The following is a 26,706-nucleotide window of genomic DNA, read 5'->3' as shown; positions in this document are numbered from 1 at the left end:
GAAACTTTGGAAGCTTTTTAATTGACACCAGGTGTGGGATTCATACTCTGTAGGTTTTAATAGTCAAAATATTAAGATCTGCTCTCCATCACCCCAGCTGGCTGCCAAGACCATAGTTGTGGCATGCAGAGTCTGTGGTGAGCAGTGCTCAGCCAGGTTGCAGGATACAGAAGAAACCACACCAAAGATCAGCATCCATCTGAAATGTTGTTGCAGCCGGCCTTACTATTCTCACTAATATTCACGCAGTGTCACATGCCAAAACAGCTGTGAAACTATGTATATACATATATATATATGAAACCAGCCCCAATGCAATTGTGCCTTCTCAAGAAATCTTAGCCTTAATTTTGTATGTCTAGCGTCAGCGAGTCAAAGTTGCAAGGTAGTTTTTTTGACTTTCCAAAGACAAAATTATTAACCAGACTACTGCCATAAATATATTAAGTAACTTTAATGCTGCTTAGCATAAGTCTTTGTTATATACTTTCATCCATATACTCCAGTGTAAAGGTATTTTTTACAATATGAAGTATTTTTAAAAGTATATGGCTCTAGATAAAATGTTCACAAAAAGTCTCAACGCAATTAGAGAATTAGGAAAAAAAAAATCAGATAAGAGTACAAAATCTTTGGAAGAAAAAAAGATTCAGAAAACAGATAATGGAAAACATCCCATTGCAGTAATTCCAGATGACCAAGTGGTTCCGTAGTCAGAAGGGCTGCCACTCAGTGCCGTGTCACCCATGAGAACCTATCCTGCGTCAGGAGGGACTGCAGGGCACTGCTGGGGGTGGCTGCCTCTCAGAAATGCTTGTCCCTGACAAGTTTGATAAAGCAACTTCCATGGCAGATACCGTTGTTGGCTCAAGGAGAATGAGTACACCTGGGAATGAAGGAAATCCTGTCTTCCCTTACCAACCACTGCTGGTCTCTGCAGAATATTCAGGTGCACTGGCAGGATGTAGTGAACAAGTTGTTTTACGAATGACAGGGAGCTTTTATTCTCCCAGGTTATCTATTTGGCACTATTCGCAACAGCAAAAATTATTTGCTAGCAATATAAAAAAAATTTCACCATCTGCAAAAGGACGTGAGTGTCAGGGAGCAGAGCACAACGTTATCGTTTAGTTTTGCTAAATCAATTATCTATATAAAATATTGCATGTCATTATACAACAGGATATTCAAGAAAGGCTCAATTAAACTTCATTCGTGTGAAAAGCAAACTCCATAGTGGGTGGATTGCTTTGCATTCCACTGCTTTCAGTAAGATGTTGCACAGGCATCTGTCCAAATAAAAACACCTTTACAACACTGCAGGTTTAGAATGCAACAAATAACACACTGCAAGAATTGAGGTCAGACATTATTCACCATTTGGTAACATTCCATTCAAATGATATTGACTCACACAATACCCAACAAATGCAGCACTTTAAGTAACAAAAACAAATCTGTACTCTAAGGAAGTAAAACAGTGCAAATATTCCTGTTAAACAAAGATACACCATGTATATACACACACAACACAAATGCACTGTTTTGTTTTGCAGTATAAATAGATCTGATAAATAGTTCCTAAAACGAATGAACTACTGATTGTCAGTCCCAAACAGTTTTCATCTAGTATAGAATGTAATAAGCTTCAAGGATCAGATGACCACAGCCAGATATGGCTACAAAAGAGTATCAAAAAATTTCACTGCATGGTTATTTTAAAATATATTCTCTGTACATCGAAGTTAATAATACATATATACTAAGTTGATATCTCAAAGTCAGCTCTGATCATGCAAAGAGCAGCACACAGAACATCCATGACTCTACAAGGAGCCTCAAGGCTGGACCTGTGTGGAGTGCACCATAATGCTGCAAGACACTTAAGGCCCAATCCCAGGACTTAACAAGAGGGAAGCTTTTTTTCTGTCTATGCAGTCAACATCTTGGCTTAATTTCCATTTTCTTCCTCTATTGATGTAGCACTAGAGTTCTGCTGTCTGCTAATGACATGTCTGTTTATCTCTGAACTCCCTAATACCATACGAGTACACTTAAAATGTATACACAATAAAAGTAAATATTAGAAAGGGAAGAGATGGAAACTTGTTGAGGAAATCCTAATTAAGGGTTATTTGCATTTAAAACAGATTTTAAGCAGAAAAAAAGTCTTTTTGGAATTACAGTAAAACAGACAAGTAGCACTTAATTTGATCTGAAGTGAAACACATGGGTGTCAATCTCTCTTCAACTATTATTTAGTCTCCATCTCCTCAATGCCAGGGCTGTGCTGAAACCATAACAAACAGCTGTTGCAAAGGCAAAAATCTAGAGAAGAAACAGGGGAAAAAAAGAAAAAAGTGAATCACACATTACATTGTTCTACAATTGTTTTTATTCTAAATGAATATATAAACACAAATTATTTAAAAGTTATCCCCCTCCCACCAAAACATTTAAGGTAAAGATAAGTGTGGGATCACTAGAAGTCTCTTTAGGAACTTCTCTGTTATAACCCCATTTTACTACTACCCTATGTTACTACTTTACACTTGATTGCTTCAGAAGACATTTTGAAATAGAATATTAAACAGAATTCCTGCAAAGTTATGGTACAAAGTAAACATGTATACATACACTGTGCATTTCAGTTTTCTCTTATCTAGACTGATCAAACATTAATCTCATATTTGTTTCCAAGTGAGTGTCTCCATCAGCAAACATCTAGGAAGACATCCCTCTAAATAGCAGAGCTCTTTTACTTGCAGAAATACAGAAAGAACTCTAAGTCTGGCCTCCTCGACCAGGTATCCAGTCTAACTAGAACAACTTCCGGAACAACACCAGGAAGTTGCTCTTGCTCAAGAACTGAACTGGACAGATTTGAACTGAAGGTCATGTCACAACAAAACTGAATACATAATAATGGGTTATGTCTCTTTGAAGATACGAATTCAATCATAACATGAATGCTTTGCATACACGTCTTAATTTGACAATTGAAGTTTTGAATAGATGCTACACCATAGAAATACCACCTGTAAAAAATGAACATATATATTTCTAATCATGGTATATGAAAGTAATTTAAAAAGACAGAATGTTAGCAACCTTATATATTTTTTTTGTCATGTAGCTTACAGGACCATTTTAATGAAGTATTTCAAAGGATTACAAATTTTTTTCTGTGTGTTCTGACTTCCTAAATACACACTTTTGCAAAAAATGCAAAGACACTAAAGACTATAGTTATCTGATTCGCCATTTTCAAGCATCTCTTAATTGAAGATACTAAGGCAAGTTACAGAAGAGTCTCCTCCTCCCCTATCTTGACAGGTATTTGAGGGCTTTGAAGAACCGAATTCTTCCTTAAAAAAGTAGTACGGAAGGAGGAAACAGTCTCTTGGAGTCGCCAGTATCCTGTTGTCAGACAAAATTACTTAAGTGACCATATATTCAGTGGGATCTGAACACACTAAACTAGGATTGAAGAGGTACACTTAAGGGTAGAATTTGAGATACCTGCTTAGTATAAAGATCTCCCTTAGTTCAGACACAGCTATGAGACACCACCTCTGTCCTTGTGCCACATGGCCACACAAATCAGATGTGCTTGTGTGTTACTGGGAGGTGGTTAATGGTGAGGAACTCCGGACTTGGAGACTGACGTGACCACTTCACCTCTTCAAACTATTCATCTGTTTTTATCTTAAGATGAACTGAGGGTGCTTACTATGTAAAATTTATGATGTACTTTTAAGTTTTAAGGACAACAGATACTCGAGGAGGGTTTGAGAAGCTTAATAAATATATATTGTTCCCTGAGGTATGCAAGACCCTCTGGATGGAACAAAAAATAAGAGCATTAGTTTTAGTACTTTAAGCTAAGCCTACATGGCATACCTCTACTTGCCCCTGAGGAGTCCAGCCAGGGAGAAAACTAGAACCTGGTATATTTTCTGATTCAGCTATGCATGCCCACATAAGCAGATACAGTGATTCAGTGATGCATTCTGAACTTAGGCTATCAAGAAAAGCACTCTAATAATTGCCATAAGAGACAGCACGGCCCTGACACATAACTTTTATGTCTGATTTAATAAGTACGTATGTGGAGCTTCACAAAGATCTAGTCCAAGTTTTATTTTCCCATGGCATATTCAGGACTATCTAAATGGTATAAAAAAAAGGCAACTGAAAATTTGATCGCAGGCATGAAATTCATACCTCATTCTTTGATAAAGCCTCAGTTGTTATTTTTTCTTCAAATAACCAACACCATTTTTACACATTACCTTGTCTAAAAATTATAAACTGTAGTGATCATATACTTAAAAAACTATGGCGAAGAGTAGCAACTCTACACCGCAGTGAAGAGTAGATATCCCATTAGCTTATACCAATAGTTTTTGCACGTTGCTGTTAGACACTATTTGCTGCTCTCAAAGACAATCATTTCTCTCACAGTTCCTCTTTCTATTCCATCTTGCTGTTAAGTTCCCAAGTTGAATGGCTGGCTACAAGGACTTACAACAGATTTCTGTTCCCCTGATACAAATACACAAAATACATACCGAAGCTGCTATGCTGATGTTATATTCATGACCAGTTAGAATCCTCTCTTGTGCGGTGGAATTGAATTTGCGGGGAAAGTGATGCAGAGATGTAGTTGCTGCTTGGAGTAGAAAAGCTCCAAAATAAAAGACAAAAGTAGCCCCATGGAAAATAAAATCCTAAAAAACAAATAACAGAATCAGTCTGGGCTGCAATCCATACGTAATTCTTCTGTCTCAGTACGAACGAAATCCAACACTGAAACATGAAACGAGCACTGATAACAATAACTTTAGATAAGCTGTGTTAAATCCATGCAGGAGCTTAACCTGAACATGTTTTCACAGCTGCTTGTACTTATAAGCAACTCAGTAACATTATTAGTGATAAAGTGCAGCTCTCTCTCTCTCCAAACCTTACATTCTTTCAAATTAAGAGGCATGTGCTCATCTTTATGTCCACATGCTGACCTCTTAGATCACTTTAAAGCTATTGGAGCTTACAGAAGTCTCCCTTCATACAGCTTAGATAAAAAAGAAGGGACATACAGGCCAACTTTATCACATTTCAAGCAGTACAATATGATCTTGCAGCCCCCCACATCCCTTCTCAGCTATAACCAAAGCTCAAAAAATGCCCCCTCTGTGCTTAAATTTTGCTTCTGTGAATGCCCAGAAACACCTCAGCCTTGACACAGATTAAATTTACTTCCCAACATCAGAATACAAGACCTGAGGCATTTCCTCAACTCACTCTGACTTGGCTCTACCCAATAGTCAGTAATCTAAAAGTTCTTCATGACACTGTCTAATAAAATGCCTGAGATTTGAGAGGACGGGTGTTAGGATTTACTTTAAATATGCTTCTCTCCTGGCCCTCTCTATTCCCTCCTCTGTGGCGAATACTAACTGAATGTAAGGTTTAAACATCTAACTCTCATTTCAGGGTTCTATTACTGACACACAGGAAAAAGGTCTGGTGCTCAACTATCTTTGCACGTTCTATTTCAGAGTCCAGTGTTCCAGCAGCAAGATCTAAGACATGTTCCAGTACAGTTTCAAAACATCTAAAATATTCTTCTGACAACTCCTTTTGTTGTTGAGTCTGAAAATTGCACTGACATCTGCACTGCACTCAATTCCTGAGCCCATACAACATGTACTTTGTGCCTATACCTATGCATGTCTGCAAAAGCCACAGACACAATTTTTAAAATACACACAAGTATATGTATGCTTTTGATGATGTTGATATCCATGATATACAGTCTATCTCCAGTATAATGAATTCTTTATCAACTTTAACTTCATTCAAGTGCAATGGACTACCAGCATGTCAAGAGTGAGAACTCAGGGTACACTATGTGTGCCCAGCACAGCAGCAGTCAGCATTTATATGCACTAGAAATTACTGTGTGACATCCTTACCTAATATCAAAGTGCTGCATTTCCCAGTTTAGAAACATGCAGTCTCTTGGCAGATGTGAGATTTTCTTTTTATTGAAAGCATTTTCTTTTCAAACCCATGACTTGTTCCATATTTGATAGCAGCTAAAGCTACTTATCACACCCTCATCGGTTTTGATAAGTTACAATAGAAGCTGCTACTACAGTTCCCCATTCCACTTAGATCAGGACTGACTGCATACAAGAGAGATATTTTCAGAAGACAAACTCTTTCATTTCCTTCATTCTCCTGCCAAACCCTCTAATTTCCTTCTCCTGGAAGCAATGACAGTGAAGCTATGTAGCATCAGTAAGGCTTCACGTTCACATGAACCAAAAACGTTCTGTGACCAAAAACCCCAAGATCTTATGGGGGAGAGTTTTTTGGTTTTTAGTAATTGTTGGCATGGTGCCTAACTCTCCCTTGCCTCCACACTTGTATAATCATTGGAACCTCATACAAAGTGTTCGTAAAATACTAACAGATCTGCATAAGTTAGTTCACATCTAATTTTGCAAATGAGTATGTTGTGAGTCAGGTTGCAAAGGACAGTATTTGTCATACCATCTGGTTTAATACAGTGATGTACAGAGTGATGTGGCTCCATAAGGTCCATCTTTTCCACTGTGTAGCATCTTATTTTTTAATATCTTTATTAGCATTAACGGATATATCCGTTATACTACGTAAGGTATTGCTAAATGCAGAGCTGCATTTACTGTAACAAAAATATTCTAGTGTTTCCAGTAATTATTTATTTATTTGCAACAGAAGGTAAAAAACCTTGTGAAGTGCCGCTAAAGAGTTTAGTGCCAATAAGTTACTGAACATTTGGGTACCCGAAAATAGTGGTCAAATGATCTATCTAGTCTTATTTTTGTTGACAGCTGGAAAGGGCTGGGTTTTAATTACCAAGTTAGAGATAAAATCATTCTTTCTGCATTTATTTAAGATGTTGACTGAGTTATGACAGCTTTTCAGATGAAGCTACAGATACAGCTTTTATACAAGTTTTGTAGCAATTTCCTGACATAGAAAGTTTTCCAGTCATTTATTATATGCAAGGGGACAAAATGAACAGTACAACAAATCACTGCCAGTATCAAGTAGCCAAGGTGTAACACACACACAATTGTCATAAGATGAAATTTGTATAGCATTTTCAATCTATAGAAAGCTTTGTCTTTACCCAGCAACTCTTAAATAGATGCATGACTGTAAACTGGCAAACAGTTTCAATGAAACCCAGGACACTATTAATTTACTTCAGTTATGCACATGCTCAAGGGCTTTGTTGCATCATAATTTGTGAGGACGTTGCAGCATAAATCCCTGTAAAGGTCTCTGTGATTGTAACTCATTATTAGCCTAATTACTGCCTGTATTGTGCTGGAAAGCTGATGCTGTATGTTTGTGTACTCACAGTGCTAAAGTTTTTTTTTAATAGAATCCAGTCTGTTATCACTGATAGGCTTTGAAGTTATCTGAGCTCCAAACTCATGAAGCTCTATGATTTGCTTTAAAGACCTTTTGTTTTAAGGGATTGTCGGTGAATAACCTGAACAGATTCCACAAATGTTGATACTGAAGTATGCTATTCTAGCTGTCATCAAGGAAAGTGTCAACAGGAAAACTAAGCCATGTAGGAGGAAGGTGAAGGTGATCAGCAATTACAGACAGCCATACTTTAGTGTTTTAGAGGTTGTAATCCTTTTAGATTTTTTTAAAACTTCCATTCTGATCACAGTTTTGCCATCCCTTTTTACTCACTTCCAGTAATATAAAAGAGTGTGATATCATCTCATGCTCAACTATTTGAGTACTAAAAACTCAAAGTAAAAACAGTTAATTACAAAAAAGGAGCACATAAATTAGCAGTCAATAACCTGAGGTATCCATATGGTTCACAAAACCAGAGCAAACAACTTCCCTTTTTTAATAGGAAGGTACAGTCTTGTGAGAACTGCTGGCACAAGCCACAATAATCGATTACAGCAAGAATCAGGTTTTGTCTTCACAATGAGGAAAAGTTGAGCAGAGTATAATTATATCTGTAGTCTCACCAGACGAACGTTAAGTCTCCTAATAAGAAGCTATATCATCCTGCAGGTTATTCTGTCTTTGACCACCTAAGGTCTAACAGCCACTCAGCATTGCTGCCCTAGTTTTAAGGAATCAGCCCAAAAGTCACCCATAGACTTTCTTAGGAACTGGAGGGGACCTTCTGGGTACTGAAGTCCAGTCTGTGGAATCTCAGACAATCCCATCACACAGAATGTTCACAAATGCATCCCTTCCTTTACAATATTAGATGTATCTTTCTATGTCCCATTATTCACAGGGTGTTACTACCACTTCTTTAATACCAGAAAGTATTTTCTGATTACCAGTCCACAACAATTTCTGGCCATTTAAACCAATTTGTTGTCATGCCTTGTTAAACTAGTCCTCTTCCTGCTGCTCATGCATTTTATGTGCTCATAGAGGACAAGTATATTCCTTCAGTTTTGAAAGCTCCTTCAACCTCCATCATAAAACAGGTCCTGTATTTCCTCTGTCATCTTTGTAACCCTATTCTTTTTCCAGTTTTGAATTCTTCCGTTTTGAAAAACTTTCCACTGATACAGAAGGCCAGTCATTAAGACTTTGGATCAGCACTTCTCATTAGATCATTATCAGTTTATAAAACAAAGGGAACCCTTAAATAAAGAAAAAATCTTACCGCCTGGTTCCAGTTGACAGCAATTCTATTTGCATAGCCGAAGAGGAACACAGAGAGGAACACAATGGACAGGAACCATGCAGTCACTGCTACAAACATGACCCATCCCTGCAGCAGTGGCAGCGGAACTTGGGTAGAAGCGACCAAAATCCAGACTATTGTTCCAAAAAGCTGCAAGGGAAGGAATACAGAGGATGAACTGAGAGAGAACTTTTATTCAGTCATTTCTGCCTAAGAACTGATATCACACATGACACATCATCAGATTACTCTTAGGAACCAAGAGGAAACACTTCCAAACTACTCAGAAAGCCAAGTCCTCTTCTCAGAAATGATAGGCACTAAGTGGTGGTAGGACAAAGCCACTCTGAAATTCTTCAAAGTTCTTAAAATAGTCTTGAAAATGGGATTTACAAACCCAAGTGATTTGTGTGCTCCTGCTGCTGCTGAAAATTCTACCCTTACTCTCATTTTGAGGAAAATATAAGAAATGTGAAGCAAATCTATCTACATATACTAAAACTGGCATGAGAAGGACATACTTCAGCTTTTGATTCAATCTCATACTATTTAATTTAGTAGTCCTAATCAGATGAGATACAGAAAAGATGAAACTACTTCTCTTTTTCAATGTATTTGTAATAACAAACTGAAAGAGAACACATTAAGCAATAAAGTGAAAGAGAAAACTAGAATACACAATAAGGCATGTTGTAAATTATGTTGTAAAGATTAGAAAAATATACAGCTTTCCAGAATCATCATAACTTGAGGAAGAATTCAGTACTGCCAATTTTCATTTCAGCATACTGATCACAGCGAATGAGTGAGAGGGACACTGTGCTATGATGGACTGATGGAGAATTTATGTACTCTATGACTTCCCTGGTTTAATCAACTCTTGGTGTAAGGAAGGCTACTATTTCTTCCTGCAAATCCTGCCTCTTAATAAAAAAAGGATAAATGGAGTAAATCACAATTGTCACCTGAAGTATGTTCATTTATTACAGAAAGATTTAACTTCATAATCCAACCTGCTGAATAGTGACAACCACAATCAATTTCCAAGCAAGTTACTTCTCTCCTGTTTAAATTCTACAGATTTACAACCAGGAAGTCAGAGGTTACATTTTCAGATTCAGAGAACTTCCTTTTGTATCAAGGTTGGATGAGAGATACCTTTTAAATAATGTCTGCTATAAAATTAGTTGGTTCCTCTCTCATGTTACTTTGCAGCAGCACATATGTAAAGATGCATTGTAAGTCTCAGTTCAAAGCTCCCAAGGGTTTATGTATTAGCGTTCAAGTTGTTCTCTGGGGTTCCTTTTTTAGCTGCTGTGAAGAACCAAACTTTCTCTAGTTTCACAAAACTGCAGGTGCAAGTCTGTTACTCAGTGAGCAGATAGTGATGGGCAGTTAGGAAGCAGAAGGGATATCAGAAAGTGTCTGTTAAACAAAAAAAACTGAGTCACGTGAAATGTTTTCAGTATTTTGAATGTGCAAACTTGCAGGGTTCTTTAAAAATAAATTTAGAAATATACTGTAGAGACTGCTAATCTCAGCACTCACTATTGTGTTATTTCACACCACACCTGTCCACTTCAGCTCAGCTGTCAGATATACAATAGGTGGGCCAACCTAATTAACCTTTTGTTCCTACTGACTCAGGGCCTGATTTAGTGCCTGGACTTGTGTTTTGAGCTCCTTGCTCAGGCGGAGTTTTATAGCTTGTGGGGCGGGACCCAGCTCACAAGCAGCATTCTGCTCTGATCCCGAGAAAAAAAAAAAAAAAAAAGTTAATAAAATCAGTTCTACCGTGGGGTTTTTTTTTTCCCTCTTACTTATCAGTACAAGGGCACTGCAGAGCCTCATACACGGCCTTAGCTCAAAGGTCTCAGCCCCGTGTACACCAGCGAGGACTTACACATACATGACACTAAACACACTTGTAGGAGTCTGCACAGGACCAGTAACGCACGCGCGCAGGAAAAACCCGGTGTAACTCCACGGTGCGATTTTGGGTCTGGGTCACTGAGTGGCTTACAGTCCTCGACAGCTCAAACAACCCCGCGAAAACCATCTCGGCGGGGCCGAGGTGAGCGGACCCGCTGGGGCCGGGTCCCGCTCTCCCCCCGGCCCGGCCCGGCCCCCGCACCTGCCCCGCTCACAAAATGGCAGGTGAGGAGCGCGGGCGGCGCGGAGCCGCTGCTCGGCCGCCCCGGGGAACGGGGGGGCCGCGGGCGCGGAGGGCAGGGAAGAGCGCGGGAAGGCGGTGGCCACTTCCCCCCTCCCCGAACTCCCCCGTGCACTCACGATCTCCAGGAAGATGACGGCTCCCGAGAAGGTGCGCAGGATCTCCAGGCCGGAGGGCAGCGTGACCCGGGCAGGCGGGAAGTAGGGAGAGGGGTTGGGAGGCGGCGGCATGGACGAGGCTGCCCTGGGCAACATGCTGCCGCGGCGGCGGGTGCGGTGCCGAGCGCGGCGGGGCCGCCCGAGCTGTGGCCAGGTGGGCGAGGGGGCGGGGGCAGGTGAGGGCGGGTCGGTCCGCGCCTCCTCCCGCCCCCCGCCCGCCCCGGGCCGGCACCGCCCCGCCTCGCCCGGGGCTGGGAGGGCGGCCCCGCCGTGCCGGGCACCCGACCTGGGGCTGGGCCGTGCCCGACCGGTGCTTGTCCGGCTTCCCCGGGAGCGCAGCGCTCCGCATTCATAAGTCCTGAATCAGTCCGTGATTTCCTAATGCCGGCTTGCAAAAGGTTGTTATTTACCTTCTGGTTACAGATATTTGGGGCTTCGAAATTACGAGGTGGCATTTTTCTTTTTTTTCTTTTTTTTTTTTTTTTAAAGGAACCTTTAGAAAGGAACATTGCCCATTCAAAATACTGAAAACATTTCGTGTGTATCTTCTTTTCGTTCAGACTGGCTCAACTATGCACAGTTTCTTAAAAGTAATAGAAAATGTTTGTTTGTAAAAGTTTTGGGTGGGGAAGGGTCTAGAAAGGCACACGTTCCCCAGACCACTTATAATGCATTTTTTCTTATGTTTCTTTGTATAAACATCTTCCCTAGATGAAGGATGTGGCACTAAGCAGCAGTTTTGTTATTTCTCCCAGACTGGTTTAGGATTAAGTGTCCTGACTATGGGATGACTGAGCACTGTTTCACCCCAGTGTTAAACTGTGCAGTGTTTCTGGGTGTTTATCCACAACACATATAGCTGCGATTTTACAGATTACATTTTAAGAAGGTTTCATGCAAGTGTAGCAGCAGCTCTAGAAGTTGAGCTAGCTCGGGTGTTAGGACTATATTCCTTTATGTTTAGATGCATGATGTTTCTGGGATGTGCCTTTGTCATGACAAGAAATGCCACAGCCTGAATGCCTGTCTTCCCCACCCCAATCCAAGCTCCAGGTGGAGAGCAGTTGACTCCAGTAAACACGACTCATCCATGTTTCTACTATACCTAGTACATAAATAGGTTTGTGATGCTTTTAAAATGCAGTAAAAGCTGCTTGGCTTTGAAATTGTGGCTTCTAAAGGAGAAAGAAACAACAGTTTGCATTCTTTATTTTACACTCTTCATCCGCATGCCTGTTGTAGCTGGATGCCTCTTGCACTTAAGTAGGAGATGTGGGACTGAATCCCCATTAGGCTGAGGAAGGCGCTGAGCCCAGTCTTCCCTCTTTTCTAAGTGCTTTACCCCATCAGTTACTGAATAAGATAATATTTCCTCTAGACCTATTTTAAAAGTGAACCTTGTGTCCCATCCATTTATCTTCAGGAAAGGACTTGGGCTCTGGAGGTGTATGCCTACAGGACCTGATTTGTGCGTGTTTTGGAAAGGAATGGGGTTCAGACTTGTGCCTAAGTGATTAGGTGTAGGTGGTTTGTTCTTGGGGTTGCATTCTGAAGACCATATGTCCAAGTAGTTTCACAGTCTGGCCCTAAATCTGTTGAGACTGCCCTGCAGAGGGAGAAATCTCAGTGGGCGGAAAGCTGGGTTGATCAGTTTATGATTCAGAAGGAGAACTGTGGTTGTCCTTATCTTATACAAAGGAAGTACAAATAACACTTGGTCATAAACATCTCCAGTGTTATTATCCAGCTGTGCAATTAATCTGTGTGAACTCCAGCAGCACTGGATTTTACTAATGATTCTTGCTTATAAATACCATTCCTTTTAGTCTGCACATTCTTTTTAACACTTCTTTTCTAGAATTTTAGTAGGTTTTTACAATAAAGTCTAAATTTCACTGGGAGGTATAGGTATGCTGAGTAGATTTTTGGCAGGGCTTTTCCCTGAATCATAATAATTTAAATGAAATTGACTGTTTAAAATATTTTTACTGTGTTCAGGCAGGATGCACTACAGCACCATAAGGGATTGCTTTTATACTGATTCGTGACCTGTTTGAATCTTTAAAGATCTGGATTCTTTAAGGGATTAGTGTCAGGATTGCATTTTTAAATTTCCATGGCAAAAGCACATGTTTGTGTTGGACTGCTTTTTAATAGCATTTTTATGTAACTAATTGCATCTTGGCATGTTACAAGGTAAACTAATGACGCTGCTTCAAGTCCACCAGAGTCAACAAGTAGACAGAAGTATATTGATTCACTGTGCCACGGAAGGTCTGTCTATATAACCACAAGGACTAAAAACTGCTCCTAAATGGCTATAACATAAAATCCAAACTCTTTCCCCTTCATGTTGTTATGCTTCTAGCAGCCTAACACAAAGTTGGCATTGTCATAGAACTACAAAACCAGTTGCTAACAATTTTAGATTATGCAAAATAATTGATGATTTGAGTTCCATGTACAGTGATGTAATATGTAGATATCTTATATATAGAAATTAAAATATCTGTTTTGGAATACTGTAATTCTCCCTCAAGTGATCAACCATTAGAAAAATGCAGTAAGGATATGAAAATTACTTATACAGCAGTCCTATGCAGCAAAATTCAGGCTACCTTTTGTAATGTGTGGCATGACACTTATCGAAAAGCTGAATATTAGTAAGGATACTAGAGTAATAGGTGAAAGTAATGTCAGTGTAAGAATTCATGGTCCTTAACACCTTACCGGAGTATGTTATCAAAAGCACTTCAGGAAGAGATGTAATCTCACGTCCCATGTTGCAGTGTGCACAAGGGTGGTCTGCCAAAATGGCCAAAGGGATGAAAAATAAAAAAAAAAACCAATAAATGAGAGTAGCTCTATTCTCCTATGGCTATGTTTACACACAAACAGATTTCCTCAAGCCAGAGCAGAGCTAAGAAAGTATTAGGATTAGATAGTATTAAGATCTGCTTCTTTATTCCAGAAACTTTCTTTTTCTGGAGGAAGTTGCCCCCAAAAGTCATCTGTGTTTCTTTTAGATTTTCAAAGCTGCTCTTTCTTAAGAAAGAACACAGACTCTCTTAATCCCATAATTAGTTACATATCAAAAATAGAAAACCTGAGGCTGATCGTATAAAATGCAGACTGTTTTTTTAATGGATTAATTAATTTAACATGCTCCGTGAAATTGCATGCAGGATTCTGATCTCATACTGGTACAAACTCTGGAGTCATTCCCCTTTAGCCAGTGAAATTAAATAGGCATAAAACTGGTTTGCATAAGATGAGTGATAAGGAAACCCTTTTGCATCATTTGTGTAGTGTATTTACTCAGTGGTAACAGAACTTGAGAGTCATGGTTGGACCTATGCATATTATGAATTAGTGTGCAAATACCACTACACTATTGAGGTTTCTTGGGAGGCAGTGCAACAGTTTTTATTTCTAGCAGGCAGGGCCAGGCTTGTGAATGCATGGTGCCCCTTTTCGAATCATTACACTAAGGGAAAAATAATTGTTGAAATCTCTCACTTCATCCAGTTAAACTGAGCTTGGGATGGGTGCTGCAGAGGGCAGGTTAAGATAAATGTGCCACCTGTTTGGCCCACCAGTCCCAGGGATGGCTGGTTACCAAACCAGTCCCTACAGTAGCTTAAAGCAGTCTCACAGCTGCTCCAAGCAGTAATTTCTGGCTGGTTCATAAGCCTGCGGTGGTACTCTGGATATGACCTCTTCCCACAGAAGTGTCTTCTGTGCCCACAGCTTTGGGATGAAAGGCATTGACCTGGCTACTTTGGCTCTCTACAGTCTAAGAATGCCCTTTAAAGCTGGGAATCCTTAGCTGGCTGGTTAAGGGCATTTGAGGGTCCCTTCACACAGGCACCACACAGCTGGGGGTCTGGCATTGAGCCAGGGGCCCTCCTTGGTGGAGTAAGCTGGTGTTACAGAGAACGGACTGAGGTCTCTGACTGTTCCTATAACATCATTTCCATGTTCCTAACGTTGCCAGCACCTAATTTGTTTGACTTGATGGCACTGCTGTTCTCTAGCAGTGTAGTTTAAGGTACAGTCAAAGGGCGGATTCTCCTTTAGTTTACTTTGAGGAACTCCTTTTAGATGTGTAAGGGTGCAGCAAAGGTAAAAATGCAAAATCTCATTGTAGTAGAGAGGAGGATCCTGAACTGGCATGGTGCAGGAGGCGGGGTGTGTAGAGAGGGACATGGCAGAGCAGAGCAAAGTTACCTAGTGGGAAAATGTCTCCAGAAGTCAATGTGCTGCTCTTGTCATAGGTGACCCAGCAGGAAAAACGTTTTGCATGGATCATCCCCAGAAGGGAATGTGGAAGTCTCAGAGGTACAAACTGGGAGCATAACATTCTTGCAGATGAGATTAGTAAATGACACTGATTGTTTATGATAGAATTGCCCAGGGAAACCAGCAGACGGACTGCACAGCAGCAATACTTAATGCTTTGTTTTTTTCCCTGTCCCCCTCCAGCTTCATGATGTAAAAGAGGACCAGTCCAGCCAGTCGCAGAGGAACTCACGTTCAGCAGCACAGGCAGGAGGATTTGCTAAATGCTGCCAGTGCAGGACGCAGCACAGCACCATGCCATTGGTACTGCTGGTAGCGTGGGTCTCTTCTCACTCTGTCATCACTCAAGGCTTGATCTACTAATCTTTACTCATAATGTGTTGACCTCTGATCTTATCTGTTGTTGCTCATGAGTATGTATCTATTGTTTTGATGAACTATCAGTACTGACAGAAAGTCACCTTTTTCCTCAGTTGGAGTTTGTTTACCTTTTGGGGACTGTTTGTTTTATTGAGCAAATTCCTGGCTAAAAATCCAATAGATGGCAAAGGATAATTAAGCAAAAGACAATGGTGACTTTATTTTGTGATGAATGAATTCAGGAAGGAGAAGCAGGGAGACATTAAAATAGGGTTGTATAAAAAAGCACTGTAATGGTTTAATATAGCATAAAAATGCTGCTGCAAAAGCAGTGAATCCATAGATTTCAAAGCACTCTGAATTTATTTAGTTGTAAATAAGAAGGATTTATCAGTGTTAAAATAATTAGGACCTATCTGATGACTGTTAATAGGATGGTAAAGAGCTATTTGTATGTAAGTATGGGCATCTTTAAAGGATATATAATATATATTTGTAGTTAGTTTCAGTTTGCTTAAAACAGCAGCGTCTTATTCTACTGACACATGTTTTTACTTACAGTAACTACTGGAGTTATAAGGCTGAGATGGAGCTCTTCTGCTACCAAATTACTGACAGACCTGTAATCCTTTTACTGACTAAGCATCATTTCAAAACTGTCTCCAAGCCTCCAGCCTCCAAGCATCCAGTGCCTCTGGTGTTCACAAACTTCCTCGTGGTAGTTCAAACTGCACATAAGCCAGTGTAACTGAGCTGCTGCCTAATTAAGGGATCCCATTCCCCCAGCCGTGGTTTCCCTCTACCTCCTTTGCATCAAACCCAATGAAAATGAGGGTACAGAGTGGTTCAGACCAAGGCAAAACTGTTCCTTGTTTCTCTTTGGTTGATTAGGTTTATGCTGAAATTAATTAATTTCAGTACAAAAGGACAGTTTAAAAATGAACACAAAACTTGTGAATCAGATACACCACCGTGTTCTATCTTCTTCATAGAATGTACAGTACATTGGATGTTTTTTCTCTTTTAAGATCATAGATGGAAAGCCATTATTAGAATTTTTCTTTTAGACAAGAAATGCTGATGCAGCTTCTAGAAGCCTTCTGGTGGTCTGAGCCATGCTTCTGAATCTTTAGACACTCTACTGCCATGCCCATAAGCAAAGGGAAAAATTAAATTATCACAGTTATTTGTTTGTAGTGGAAGAATATTGATTTCATTATGAAATTCAAATTGTTCGTAAAGAGGTATTTTAACATTCTTATGTATAGGTGATTTTAGGGAAAATGCTATCTGGAGTGTATTTTCTTGAGTGACGTTTACGGTGTTTTACATCCCAGAGGACTCCAAGAGTCTCAACTGAGATGAATGGGTCACAATATATTAGCATTTTTCTCATTTTCCTTACTTAGATTAAGCAGAAATACGTGTTCTGTAACCTTGAACTTTAGAGTTATGAGCTTATTATGAGTTTGTCTGTCCTCTGCAATGATTACTCCCTAGGACACCCAGGTGTTTTCAGGAGCTGGATGCCACTTACAGAACAGGAACCCTGTTTCTAATGGTTGATCTTCTGACATCAGATTGAGAAATACTTCCCACTGATGTGCTTACATCCTCTGAAAAACAGCCCTGATACTGATGGCAAGTTCCAAATAGTAGCTGCTTCTGATTCACCAAGTGCTGAAGCCACATGAGAAGTTAATAGAACACATGAGAACAATATCTTTATTTCATGGAATTACTATGAATATGTTTCTTAGGCCTGTCTCAGCTACTTAGTTCCTACTGAACCCAGGCCCAGATTCTTTCACAATGTTTTGGTAAGTTTAAACATTTGATCAAGTAGGTTCTGATTCACAGGGAAGCAAACAGGTTTGATTTTTTTTTCTTTCCTTTCTTTCATAAATCCTAAACCAGTTAAACTGCATTCCTGTTGGCCTGGCGTCCTTCATGAAGAAATAAGTGTTACACACAGTATGTATGCAATTTCTGGATAGAAAACAAACTGTAGTTCTACTAGCAGGTTTAGTTTACAAATCATTAAGGAAGATGAGGTGGTTCATGTTGTGCTGATACTGAGACACAGTCTGCTAAGATGTGGTTTAGACTATGAAAAATAAGTTAAAGACCAACTGTCTCAATTTCCCTCCATGATTTTAAATGAGACAACCACAGAATTTACTCAAACAGAAAATGAATATTTTATTTCATTTGCAGTTCCTGATGGTTTCTTGTATTCATTAATGTCTTTGTGCTTTGTTTCCTTACATCTTTCCACTTCTTGCACATGCTTTTCTTATGTAGTGGGTGTTTTCATTCACTACAACTCCTCACAGTGGACTTGTTCTCAGAGGTGATGGATGAGGGGAGAGAAAGGGACAGTGGACTGGCTACCAGGAAAATTTTGTAATTTATTTACAAGACAGTAATTAATAAATAAAACCAAACAAACTTTAAACAGCAGCTTTCTTGCACCTTTAAACAAAATTATTCTTCTACCCTGGAATCTGATTTGGAATGGGACCTTATGTTCACATATCCTTTGTAGCGTTTACAGCAGTGCATTTCAAACACTTGAGTGGCCTTGCCATTTTCTGCCTACCAGTAGTTTTGTGGAGCTATTTAAGTAGCTTAAATTTTAATCCACAGGTATTTGGAAGAAGGATGAATCAGTGGTCAAAAAACACAGCTCATTAATTTTACATAATAGCAAAAGAATAAATAGGTCAGTCAGTATTCTGTGCCTTATTTTACTAGTAGCATAGTCTAACTGCTGTGTAGTTAGGGTTTATAGGGTACTTTGAAGATGTAATTTGTTGTACAGGACTAATGTTTTGTTCATACATTTCTACATCTAGCTATACTCAAAAAGAAATACTTAACTTGCTTGAAGCCTTTTTGAGTTTCTGGTGCACAGTGAAAGCAAGCACACTGGGATTCAGCTGACCAAGTGCCTCTGTGTATCTCTAGTTACCTGGCTAGACCCCCCACTACAAACAGGAAAGAAATGGCTGCATTTGAGGAACAATTTGTTTAGTACTAAAGTACGTATCTGGAAATAGATCATATGAATCATTTGTGTTCTGCTTTGTCCTTGGTTTTGCAAAAAATGTATTTCTGCCTCTTCAGGTCCTGAGAAAGCTCTCTCTTGCATATGTGAGCTTGCAGAAAGCTCTGGTATTCCTGAGCTGTTAAAATGAAATTTCTTGTTGGACATACTGACAACCCTTTAGATTTCCTCTGACAAACTTTAAAGCATTTTCAAGACCTAGAAACTGTCTCACAGGGGGAAATAAATTGATCAGTTCACATGCTAAGCATCTGCCAACTCTGTATTCACATTTTTCTGCACTATTTTACTTAGCCTTTTACTGAATGATCATCATTGTGACTACTTTCATCTTCCAGAGAGTAGAGTGCTTGACGTGCTCAGGGACTGTCATGGGGTAACTGTTATAAAGACTTCTATTGTATGAAGTTAGGAAAATTAGCATCTCTTGCTAGACAATTCACTGCTGAGGGGTTAGTAACATAGCAAAAGCTTGAAACATCTAGTAAGGGAAGAAAATGAACAGGGTATTCATGACTGAAATCTGTTTCCAAAAAGACATTACTTTTATTTGTTATACTCTTAAAGATTGAACTATGTCTGCATCAATAAAATCCAAGTAATGATTGGCATCTGGCTACTTTTATAAAGTTACGTCTATTTTGTAAAGCACATGAGAAAAGACAAATGTGACAAAAGAGAAGATATATAATGGATTTGCACTGTCTGTGAAGGTAATGGCTCTGCAGATGCACCTGTGATGCACTGCATCACACCCAGTGAGAAGCTACAGTCCCTTTACAGCTCAGCACCTGCAGATCTGCACTTGATTAGGCAAGTGCAATCCCTCCATGGGATTTAAGCACGGGTATAGCACTGAGGGTGCTGAGGTATACCACTAAGGGCCTTAGGGATTCAGAACTCAGAAATGCACGTGTCCACCCACACTTCCCAGGCATGGAGTTTTGTGTGGTTAGCCACTGTACTTCGGTAGGCTGTTGCTGCTGCCGGCAAAACAGAGTGACGAGAGTTACTGGTCCCACCCACATAACGACAATCAAGTGAAACTTTTCCTCCCTATGTTGAAAGATCCGCGTGGAGAAACCTTTCCAGGCCAGGAGGGGGTGGGGCCCCGAGTCTGCAGTCGGGCGCGCTGTATGCAGCAGGTAGGCAGACAATTCTTTTACAATTTGCTGTTCTTCCTTACCACACAAGCATAAAAGAAACCCAGATGAAGCTACTGCTTTGATCTTGCTCATTCTTTTTTCCCCACGTGAGTAGGTTACATGTGACTTCAATAAATGACAAAAAAGAGAGGGAAAAAAGAAATATCAATTTGCAGCTTCTGTACCTGTGCAACCTTATTAAATCAAGACAATCTAGAGCAATGCTTTCCAAATAACTATGGTAATCCCTCTCTCTGTGAGACATTTACTATTTTTATTATCATATTTGGTGTCAAATTACATCTCATTAACCATTTCAGTCAGCTGAACTACAACTGCAATATACTATTTAAGACTGTATGTGGAACTAAATAGAGATGCCTACATATTCTTGTGGCTATGGTCAAGAATGTGTCATTTCATTGCTCTAGGTGCTAAATTGTTTTTTTAGAAAAGTGATTAAAGGCAGTGAAAGAAGCAGAAAGAAAGAAAGAATTGGAACTGCCCGTGTGAGATTGTTTAAAATGCTTGAGGAAAATGTATTCTTAATGGGGTATATTGATTCTGTGATAATTTTTATTATAATTAGTTTTTAAAACATTATATTTACCATAGGTATCCTTGCCATATGTGTGTTATGAGCCTGGGAGAACAGGATGATAATGCTTGCACTGAGTCAAGTGACAGTCGTCAGAATATAGAAGATCATAAATTCCTGGCTGACTGAGAAAGAGCAGGAAGTGTGCTGAAGTATTCCTCCTATGATGTAGCAAGATCTTAAGGAGATGTCTTGTATTCACTGTATATCCACAAGCAAATGTGTCAGGAGATTGGAGTGGCTAAACATGGAGCTTGGTGGAGATCCAATACAAAAAGGGAGTGTAGAGGGGATGGAAGCAAGGACAGGCTACAATGGAATAATTTAGAAACATTGCCTGAGTTTGTAGGGGTAGCCTAAATGCAGTTGAGACTTACATGGGAAGCAGAGCAAGAAGAGTTTCCACTGCTGTATTAGTATAAAAAGCCTGAGCAAGAATACGTGGAACTATTGCTGAATGGAGGAGGGGACGCAGTGACGGCAGACACGGATAGAATGGAGATGTTCTGAAGTTTATTTGCCATCTTTACCACCAAAATATCCCATTCCTCTGTGCTTAGGGAAAGGGTCCGAAGAGAACTTAAAGTGTTTAGCCAGGGATTACTTGAGAGAGTTTGACGAGAAAACTCCATGGGAGCACATGGACCATGGAGTGGTCCAAGGTGCCAAAAAAACTGATTAGATGTCTCTGCAGAGTCACTCTATCAAATCAGAAGAGTAATGGAGGTAATAGAAGGTTCTTAATAACTGCAAATAGATAAATGTTGCACCCTTCTTCAAAAAGGCCAAAGACAATCTGGGGAACTGTAAAATGATCAACATCACCTCGGTCCCCTTGGAACTTTAGGAATGGGTCCTCTTGAAGCACATTTCTGGGCATATGAAGAAGGTGATTGGAAACAATCACCATAGATCTACCAAGGGTAAATCATGCCTGACCACCTGATTGTATTTATGATTCTATGACTGGATCTATGGATGAGGGGAGAGAAGTGGATGTCATTACCTCAAATTTAGCAAGGCTTTTGACATTGTCTCCAACAATATTCTTACATCTGAGTTAGAATTTTGTGGTCTGTGGATGATTTGGTTCAAAAGAGGATGGTTAAATGAGTTGTTCTCTACCCTGAGAACATTTACCTGGTTTTCTAGTAGAGTACCACAGAGATCTAGATGCTAGAAAGATCCTGTTTAACATCTTCACCAGTTGCCTTGAGGAGGTGATGAAGTCCACTTTCCTCAGATTTGCAGATGGCACCAAATTGGAGGGAACAGTGAATATGCTGTGGGCAGTGCTACCGTACAGAGGAACCTAGGCAGGCTGGAGGAATGGGCCAAGAGGAACCTTATGAAATTCAGCAAGGACAAATGAAAGTTTCTGTCACCTGGGAATGCTGAGCCCTTGCATCAATACATACTGGGGCTGACTGGCTTTACTGCAAAGGCTCTGGAGAGTCCTGGCAGAGAGCACGCTCCTCATGCATCAAAGTGCCCTGGCAGCAGAGATGGTAACAGCATCTGGACTGTGCTAGAGGGAGCACAGCCAGGAGCTTGTGAGAAGGGATTATGCTCCTGCTCAGCACCTGTTAGACCGCATCTAGACACTGTGTCCTTTTGAGCCCCTCCAGAAAAGGCGTTGAAAACTTGGAGCCGAGTTCTGCTGAGGCCTCCCAAGATGGTTAGAGTCAGAGCCATGTGATAGAGAGCTAAAGGAACTGGATTTATTCAGCCTGAAGAAGAAGTGGCTTCAGGTGGACCTGGTAGCAGCCTGCCAGGACCTATGAGAGAGTTTTCAAGAAGAAAAAGCCAAGCTTTTCACAGTGGTAACTGGTGGGAGAACAAGAAACAGCAGGTATAAATTGAAACAAGAAATGTTCAGCCTGGCAATGATGAAAAGAAAAACATGTGAAAAATAATATTGGGATTGGGTAAAATGGTTTAGTGTCAAGCACTAACAGACCATAAATAGTGAATAGTCAGACACCATTTCCTGTGTTCCTGGCTCCATCTACCTAGTGCAGAAACCTAAGATACTTTACCTACCACGGTGAATTTCCATTGGCTAGCAATGAAACCTTTGATATATCCCATATTCTTAATTATAACAAGAATATTTTTTTCTGCAAAACACAGCTGTAGTATTTCAGTTAGTGAAGGCTCAAGCCAGTGTCTGCATGGCATGGTGCAGGGCTGCATGCACCTGCCTGCCAATTTTCCTCTATGGGATAGCTTTATTTATTTGGCCTGGCCTATGGGTTAGGCTTCTTGGCAGAATTTATTAACTGGGACCTAGTGCTGCAGGAATGGGTTGCACAAGCGCCTGATCACACTTATGCCTGGCTGGGTTAACATCTGCTGTGCCCCTCTTCTGTAGTCAGCAAAGGAACTGCAACCTCGAGCCTGCTTGTTTTAACTGGCCTTGCCTTGCCCAGTGTTACATTACTACATAGTGTGTAAAAGGATTGGTTTTGTTTATTTTTTTCTGTTTAAGAAAGGATGAAGCTGGTGTGGTAGGAGAGGATGAGGGCAGTTCCAGCCTTTCCATTGTACAAACCTGACACAAGGTCCTCACTCACTTCCCTCAGCCATGCAGCCAGAGGTTGTGACAGTCACTCCTTCCTGTATGTGGAGCATGCTTCAGGATTACTCATAACTCATGGTCACCTGAAAAACCCCTAGAGTTTCAATTTAGACATGTATTCCCCAATTTTGAATGTGTAGGAGAGTACCTGGTCTAATATGAGGCAGAACTTGATCCTGCAGCAAAGTAATGCTCCTCTTTCACCTTCTATGAGCTCTGAGTTTCCTCCTAAAGAACAGGAAAATATCCAGTTCCTGATGGTTGTAGCATTAAGGACACCTCTAAATTTTGTCATTCAGTGGTCTCAGTATGGCTAGAGGGTTTCAAAATATGGCTCCCAGTTTGGCAAGCATGTTTTGGTGGCTTTTTGGGTCAGAAGATGAGATGAAGAGAAATGATTGGGCCTACTCACAGGGATGTTACTATGACACTTCTGCATGACTGGTAGGAACTGATCTGCTGTGAGTGAGGCCAGCAGCCCTGGCCTTGAACTTCTAAAAGGTATTACTTTTAGTCAAGAAACTTGGCCTCGAATTAGTCATTAACTCTATCATTACCCATGAATGATTCTAAACCAAAAATGTTTAGCTTAATGAGTTTATTAGTATAGATCCTAAAAAGTGTAATGCTGCTTAATTTTGGGGAATATCAATTCCCAGAGAAAGAACAATTCATGTTGAGTTATGTTGCGGTAAGTGAACCTGTTTGCCCAAATACTCTCATGGCACAGTAGGGGAGCAATGAAAACAAATGTGGTCCCACCCCTTCATTCATGTACCTGAATAGTTTTCTGGATGGCGTGTAGCAACACAGATATTTTACTGCTGGTAACAGGTTCTCTGGAGGAACAAGTGTCAGAGAAACTGGATTACAAGAGTGGTTCTGAGTCACAGAGTCTTCTGGGATCTTCCTGCATTGGTCGTTGCTCAGAGGTGAACCTGGAGTCAAACTAACAACGAGCTAAATGGTTTGGAGGATTTTCCTGTTGAGGGTGAGGTTGAGGAAATTTGGCTACTGTCTGTTTGCCTTTGCAGTGCTGTGTAAAGTAGTAGGAGACTTGGAGCTGATCCTCTGCATTACCAGCTGATGACATGTCCACCTCTTCATACACTCAGAGGAAGACTGTGTGCAGCTGGTGCTCAGAGTGACCTGCAGGGTACGTCGCTGTATGGTGCTTAATGTCTAGCATTCTCCTTAGCTTCCAGATATCATTCCTTAATTTTTAGTGTCAAGTGGGAAAGGAAAATTTCATGGCAATGGCCCTGGGATGTCTCTTGACATCTCCTGCTGTGAGGAAACGTGAACCATGATTAAGAACAGGCTCACTTCTGAAGGCAAAGTGGTTGCTGTGTCTGAAGAAAAAAGGTCTGTCAATATTCTCAAAGACATGAAGCTGTGATCCATTGTGGGCATTCTGATGCACAGATGTGAGCAGCCAGGCACGGACGGCAGAGCCTTCATGTTCACTGCTTATCATTTTTGGGGAGTCCCTCTGAAGTGCATGACTAAGTTGCTCAACAACACCTGAATTCTTGGGAGATAAAGCCTGTTGCATAGCTGTGCCCTGTGTTGCAAAGGCATGGGTGATTTTAGCATTAGACATCACATGTCACTGCCTTCTGAGTTAGGGAGTTAATATGTTTCTAGAATCTCTTGTTAAACCAGCAATGCACAAGGTATAGCTTATACTACATGGGGCTGTTTACAACCTACAGGAATGGTTTTGCTTCCTTTGCGCAGTTCTCTTTGTACTAGATTTATTTTTCTTTGTCTTTCATAGATTTTGGGAGACTTCAGAGACTAGAACTTCTCCACCTATTCTCAGGTTTCCTACAAGCTGTGCAGGCTTGTATGCAGAAGTACCATTAATTCCTCACAACTCAGACCAGCCTGATAAAAGATAGAGTTGGAAGCAGAAATAAGCAAGACCTCTCCTTTGTAAAATCATAGAATGGCTTGGGTTGGAAGTGACCTTAAAGATTTTGTTCCAACCCCCATGCCATAGGCAGGGACACCTTTCACTAGACCAGATTGCTCAGAGCTCCATACAACCTGGCCTTGAATACTTCCAGGGATGAGGCATCCACAACTTCTCTGGCAATCTGATCCGGTGCCTCACCACCCTCACAGTGGTTCTTCCTGATATCACACAGAATTTCTTCCTGATATCTAATATAAACCTACTCTCCTTCAGTTTAAATTCATTCCCCCTTATCCTGTCACTTCATGCCCTTGCAAAAAGTCTTTCTCCAACTGTCTTGTAGGCTCCCATTTCAGGTACTAGAAGGCCGCAATTAGGTCACCCATAACCTTCTCTTTTTCAGGCTGAACAAACCCAATTTTTTCAACCTTTCCTCACAGGAAAGGTGCTCCATCCCTCTGATCATCTTGGTGGCCCTCCTCTGGACTCACTCCAACAGGTCTATGTCCCTCTTGTGCTGGGGACTCTAGAGCTGGATGCAGCACTGCAGATGTGGCCTCACAGGAGTGGAGTAGTGGGGCAGAATCCTCTCCCTTGCCCTGCTGCCCACGCTGCTTTGGGTGCAGCCCAGGGCATAATTGGCTTTCTGGGCTGTGAGTGCACCTTGCCTGCTCATGTCCAGCCTCTCATCCATCAGCACCCCCAAGTCCTTCTCAGCAGAGCTGCTCTCAGTCTGTTCATCCCCAGCCTGTTTTTAATACCAGGGGTTGCCCTGACCCAGGTGCAGCATCTTGCACCTGGTCTTGTTAAACCTCATAAGATTCCAATGGGCCCACTTCTTGAGCTTGTCCAGGTCCCTCTGGATGGCACCCTGTCCTTCAGGTCTGTCAACTGTACCACTCAGCTCAGTGTCATCTGCAAATTTGCTGAGGGTGCACTCAATCCTTTTGGTCATGTGATTAATGAAGCTATGAAATAATACTGGTCCCAAAACGGACTCCTGAGGGACACACACAACATTTGTCATTGATGACCATCAGGACTCGAGCCATCAACCACTGACATCTGGATGTCACAGTCCAACCAATTCTTTATTCATTTAATAGTCCACCCAGAGAATCCATCTCACTCCAATTTAAAGAGAAGGATGTTGTGGGCATCCATGTCAAAGGCTTCGCAGAAGTCCAGATAAATGCATATCAGGCAATATAATTGCACAGCCAAATTAAGGGAATATTCCAACTTCTAAGTTTGAAGTTGGCCATGCTTTGCATGGATGATTCAACCAGATTACCTCCAGAGATCCCTTCCAACTCAGATTACTCTATGATTCTAACAAAAGAAGGATTTTTTCAAGAGAAGCTGTAAATCTCTTCTCCCAGCTCTAAAGTCACCAGGGAGGTTGCTGGGACTTCTGCACAGGTCAGAGATTAGTGAAAATCATACTCTTTCACTTTTTTTCCACTTTGTGGACTTTGCAAATCACATCAGTGATTAATATACCAATGAGCTTACTATTTCTGGCATTGGTGAAATTATATTCACCTCTGCATGCTCTAAATTTACCCCTAAATTACACAAAGAAATGCCCACCCTAAAATGCATGTATAAATGAAACAAAAATTCACAACTGGCTGGATGCCCTCTGCAAATCT

General features: G+C 40.7%; 1 protein-coding gene and 1 long non-coding RNA gene across 2 annotated transcripts; one reads left to right on the top strand and one right to left on the bottom strand.

The window, feature by feature from the left end:
- Window positions 1–435: 435 nt before the first annotated feature.
- Window positions 436–11,396, bottom strand: MAL2 (mal, T cell differentiation protein 2). The gene is made up of 4 exons (XM_027726971.2): window positions 11,036–11,396; window positions 8,723–8,893; window positions 4,575–4,733; window positions 436–2,328 (listed from the first exon to the last, which is right to left on the bottom strand). The coding sequence occupies exons 1-4, from the start codon at window positions 11,168–11,170 to the stop codon at window positions 2,248–2,250; spliced, it is 546 nt and encodes a 181-aa protein (XP_027582772.1). The 5' UTR covers window positions 11,171–11,396; the 3' UTR covers window positions 436–2,247.
- On the top strand, window positions 10,988–15,772 carry LOC120323428. Its single transcript, XR_005563843.1, has 2 exons — window positions 10,988–11,066; window positions 15,560–15,772. It is a non-coding gene; the product is annotated as an uncharacterized LOC120323428 (long non-coding RNA).
- The last annotated feature ends 10,934 nt before the right edge of the window (window positions 15,773–26,706 follow it).

Source organism: Pipra filicauda, unplaced genomic scaffold (assembly GCF_003945595.2).
Source record: "Pipra filicauda isolate LSUMZ 115617 unplaced genomic scaffold, ASM394559v2 scaffold25_size4600443_pilon, whole genome shotgun sequence".
Classification (NCBI taxonomy): domain Eukaryota; kingdom Metazoa; phylum Chordata; class Aves; order Passeriformes; family Pipridae; genus Pipra; species Pipra filicauda.
Note: the sequence above shows the minus strand (reverse complement) of the source record. Positions and strands in the feature narration are given on the sequence as shown.

Coding starts and splice junctions, on each gene's coding strand:
- MAL2 (XM_027726971.2), bottom strand. CDS start 11,170: ATGTTGCCCAGGGCAGCCTCGTCCATGCCGCCGCCTCCCAACCCCTCT. Junction 8,894..11,035: donor CCGTCATCTTCCTGGAGATC/GTGAGTGCACGG, acceptor CTTCCCTTGCAG/CTTTTTGGAACAATAGTCTG. Junction 2,329..4,574: donor ACATCAGCATAGCAGCTTCG/GTATGTATTTTG, acceptor TTTCTTCTCTAG/ATTTTTGCCTTTGCAACAGC.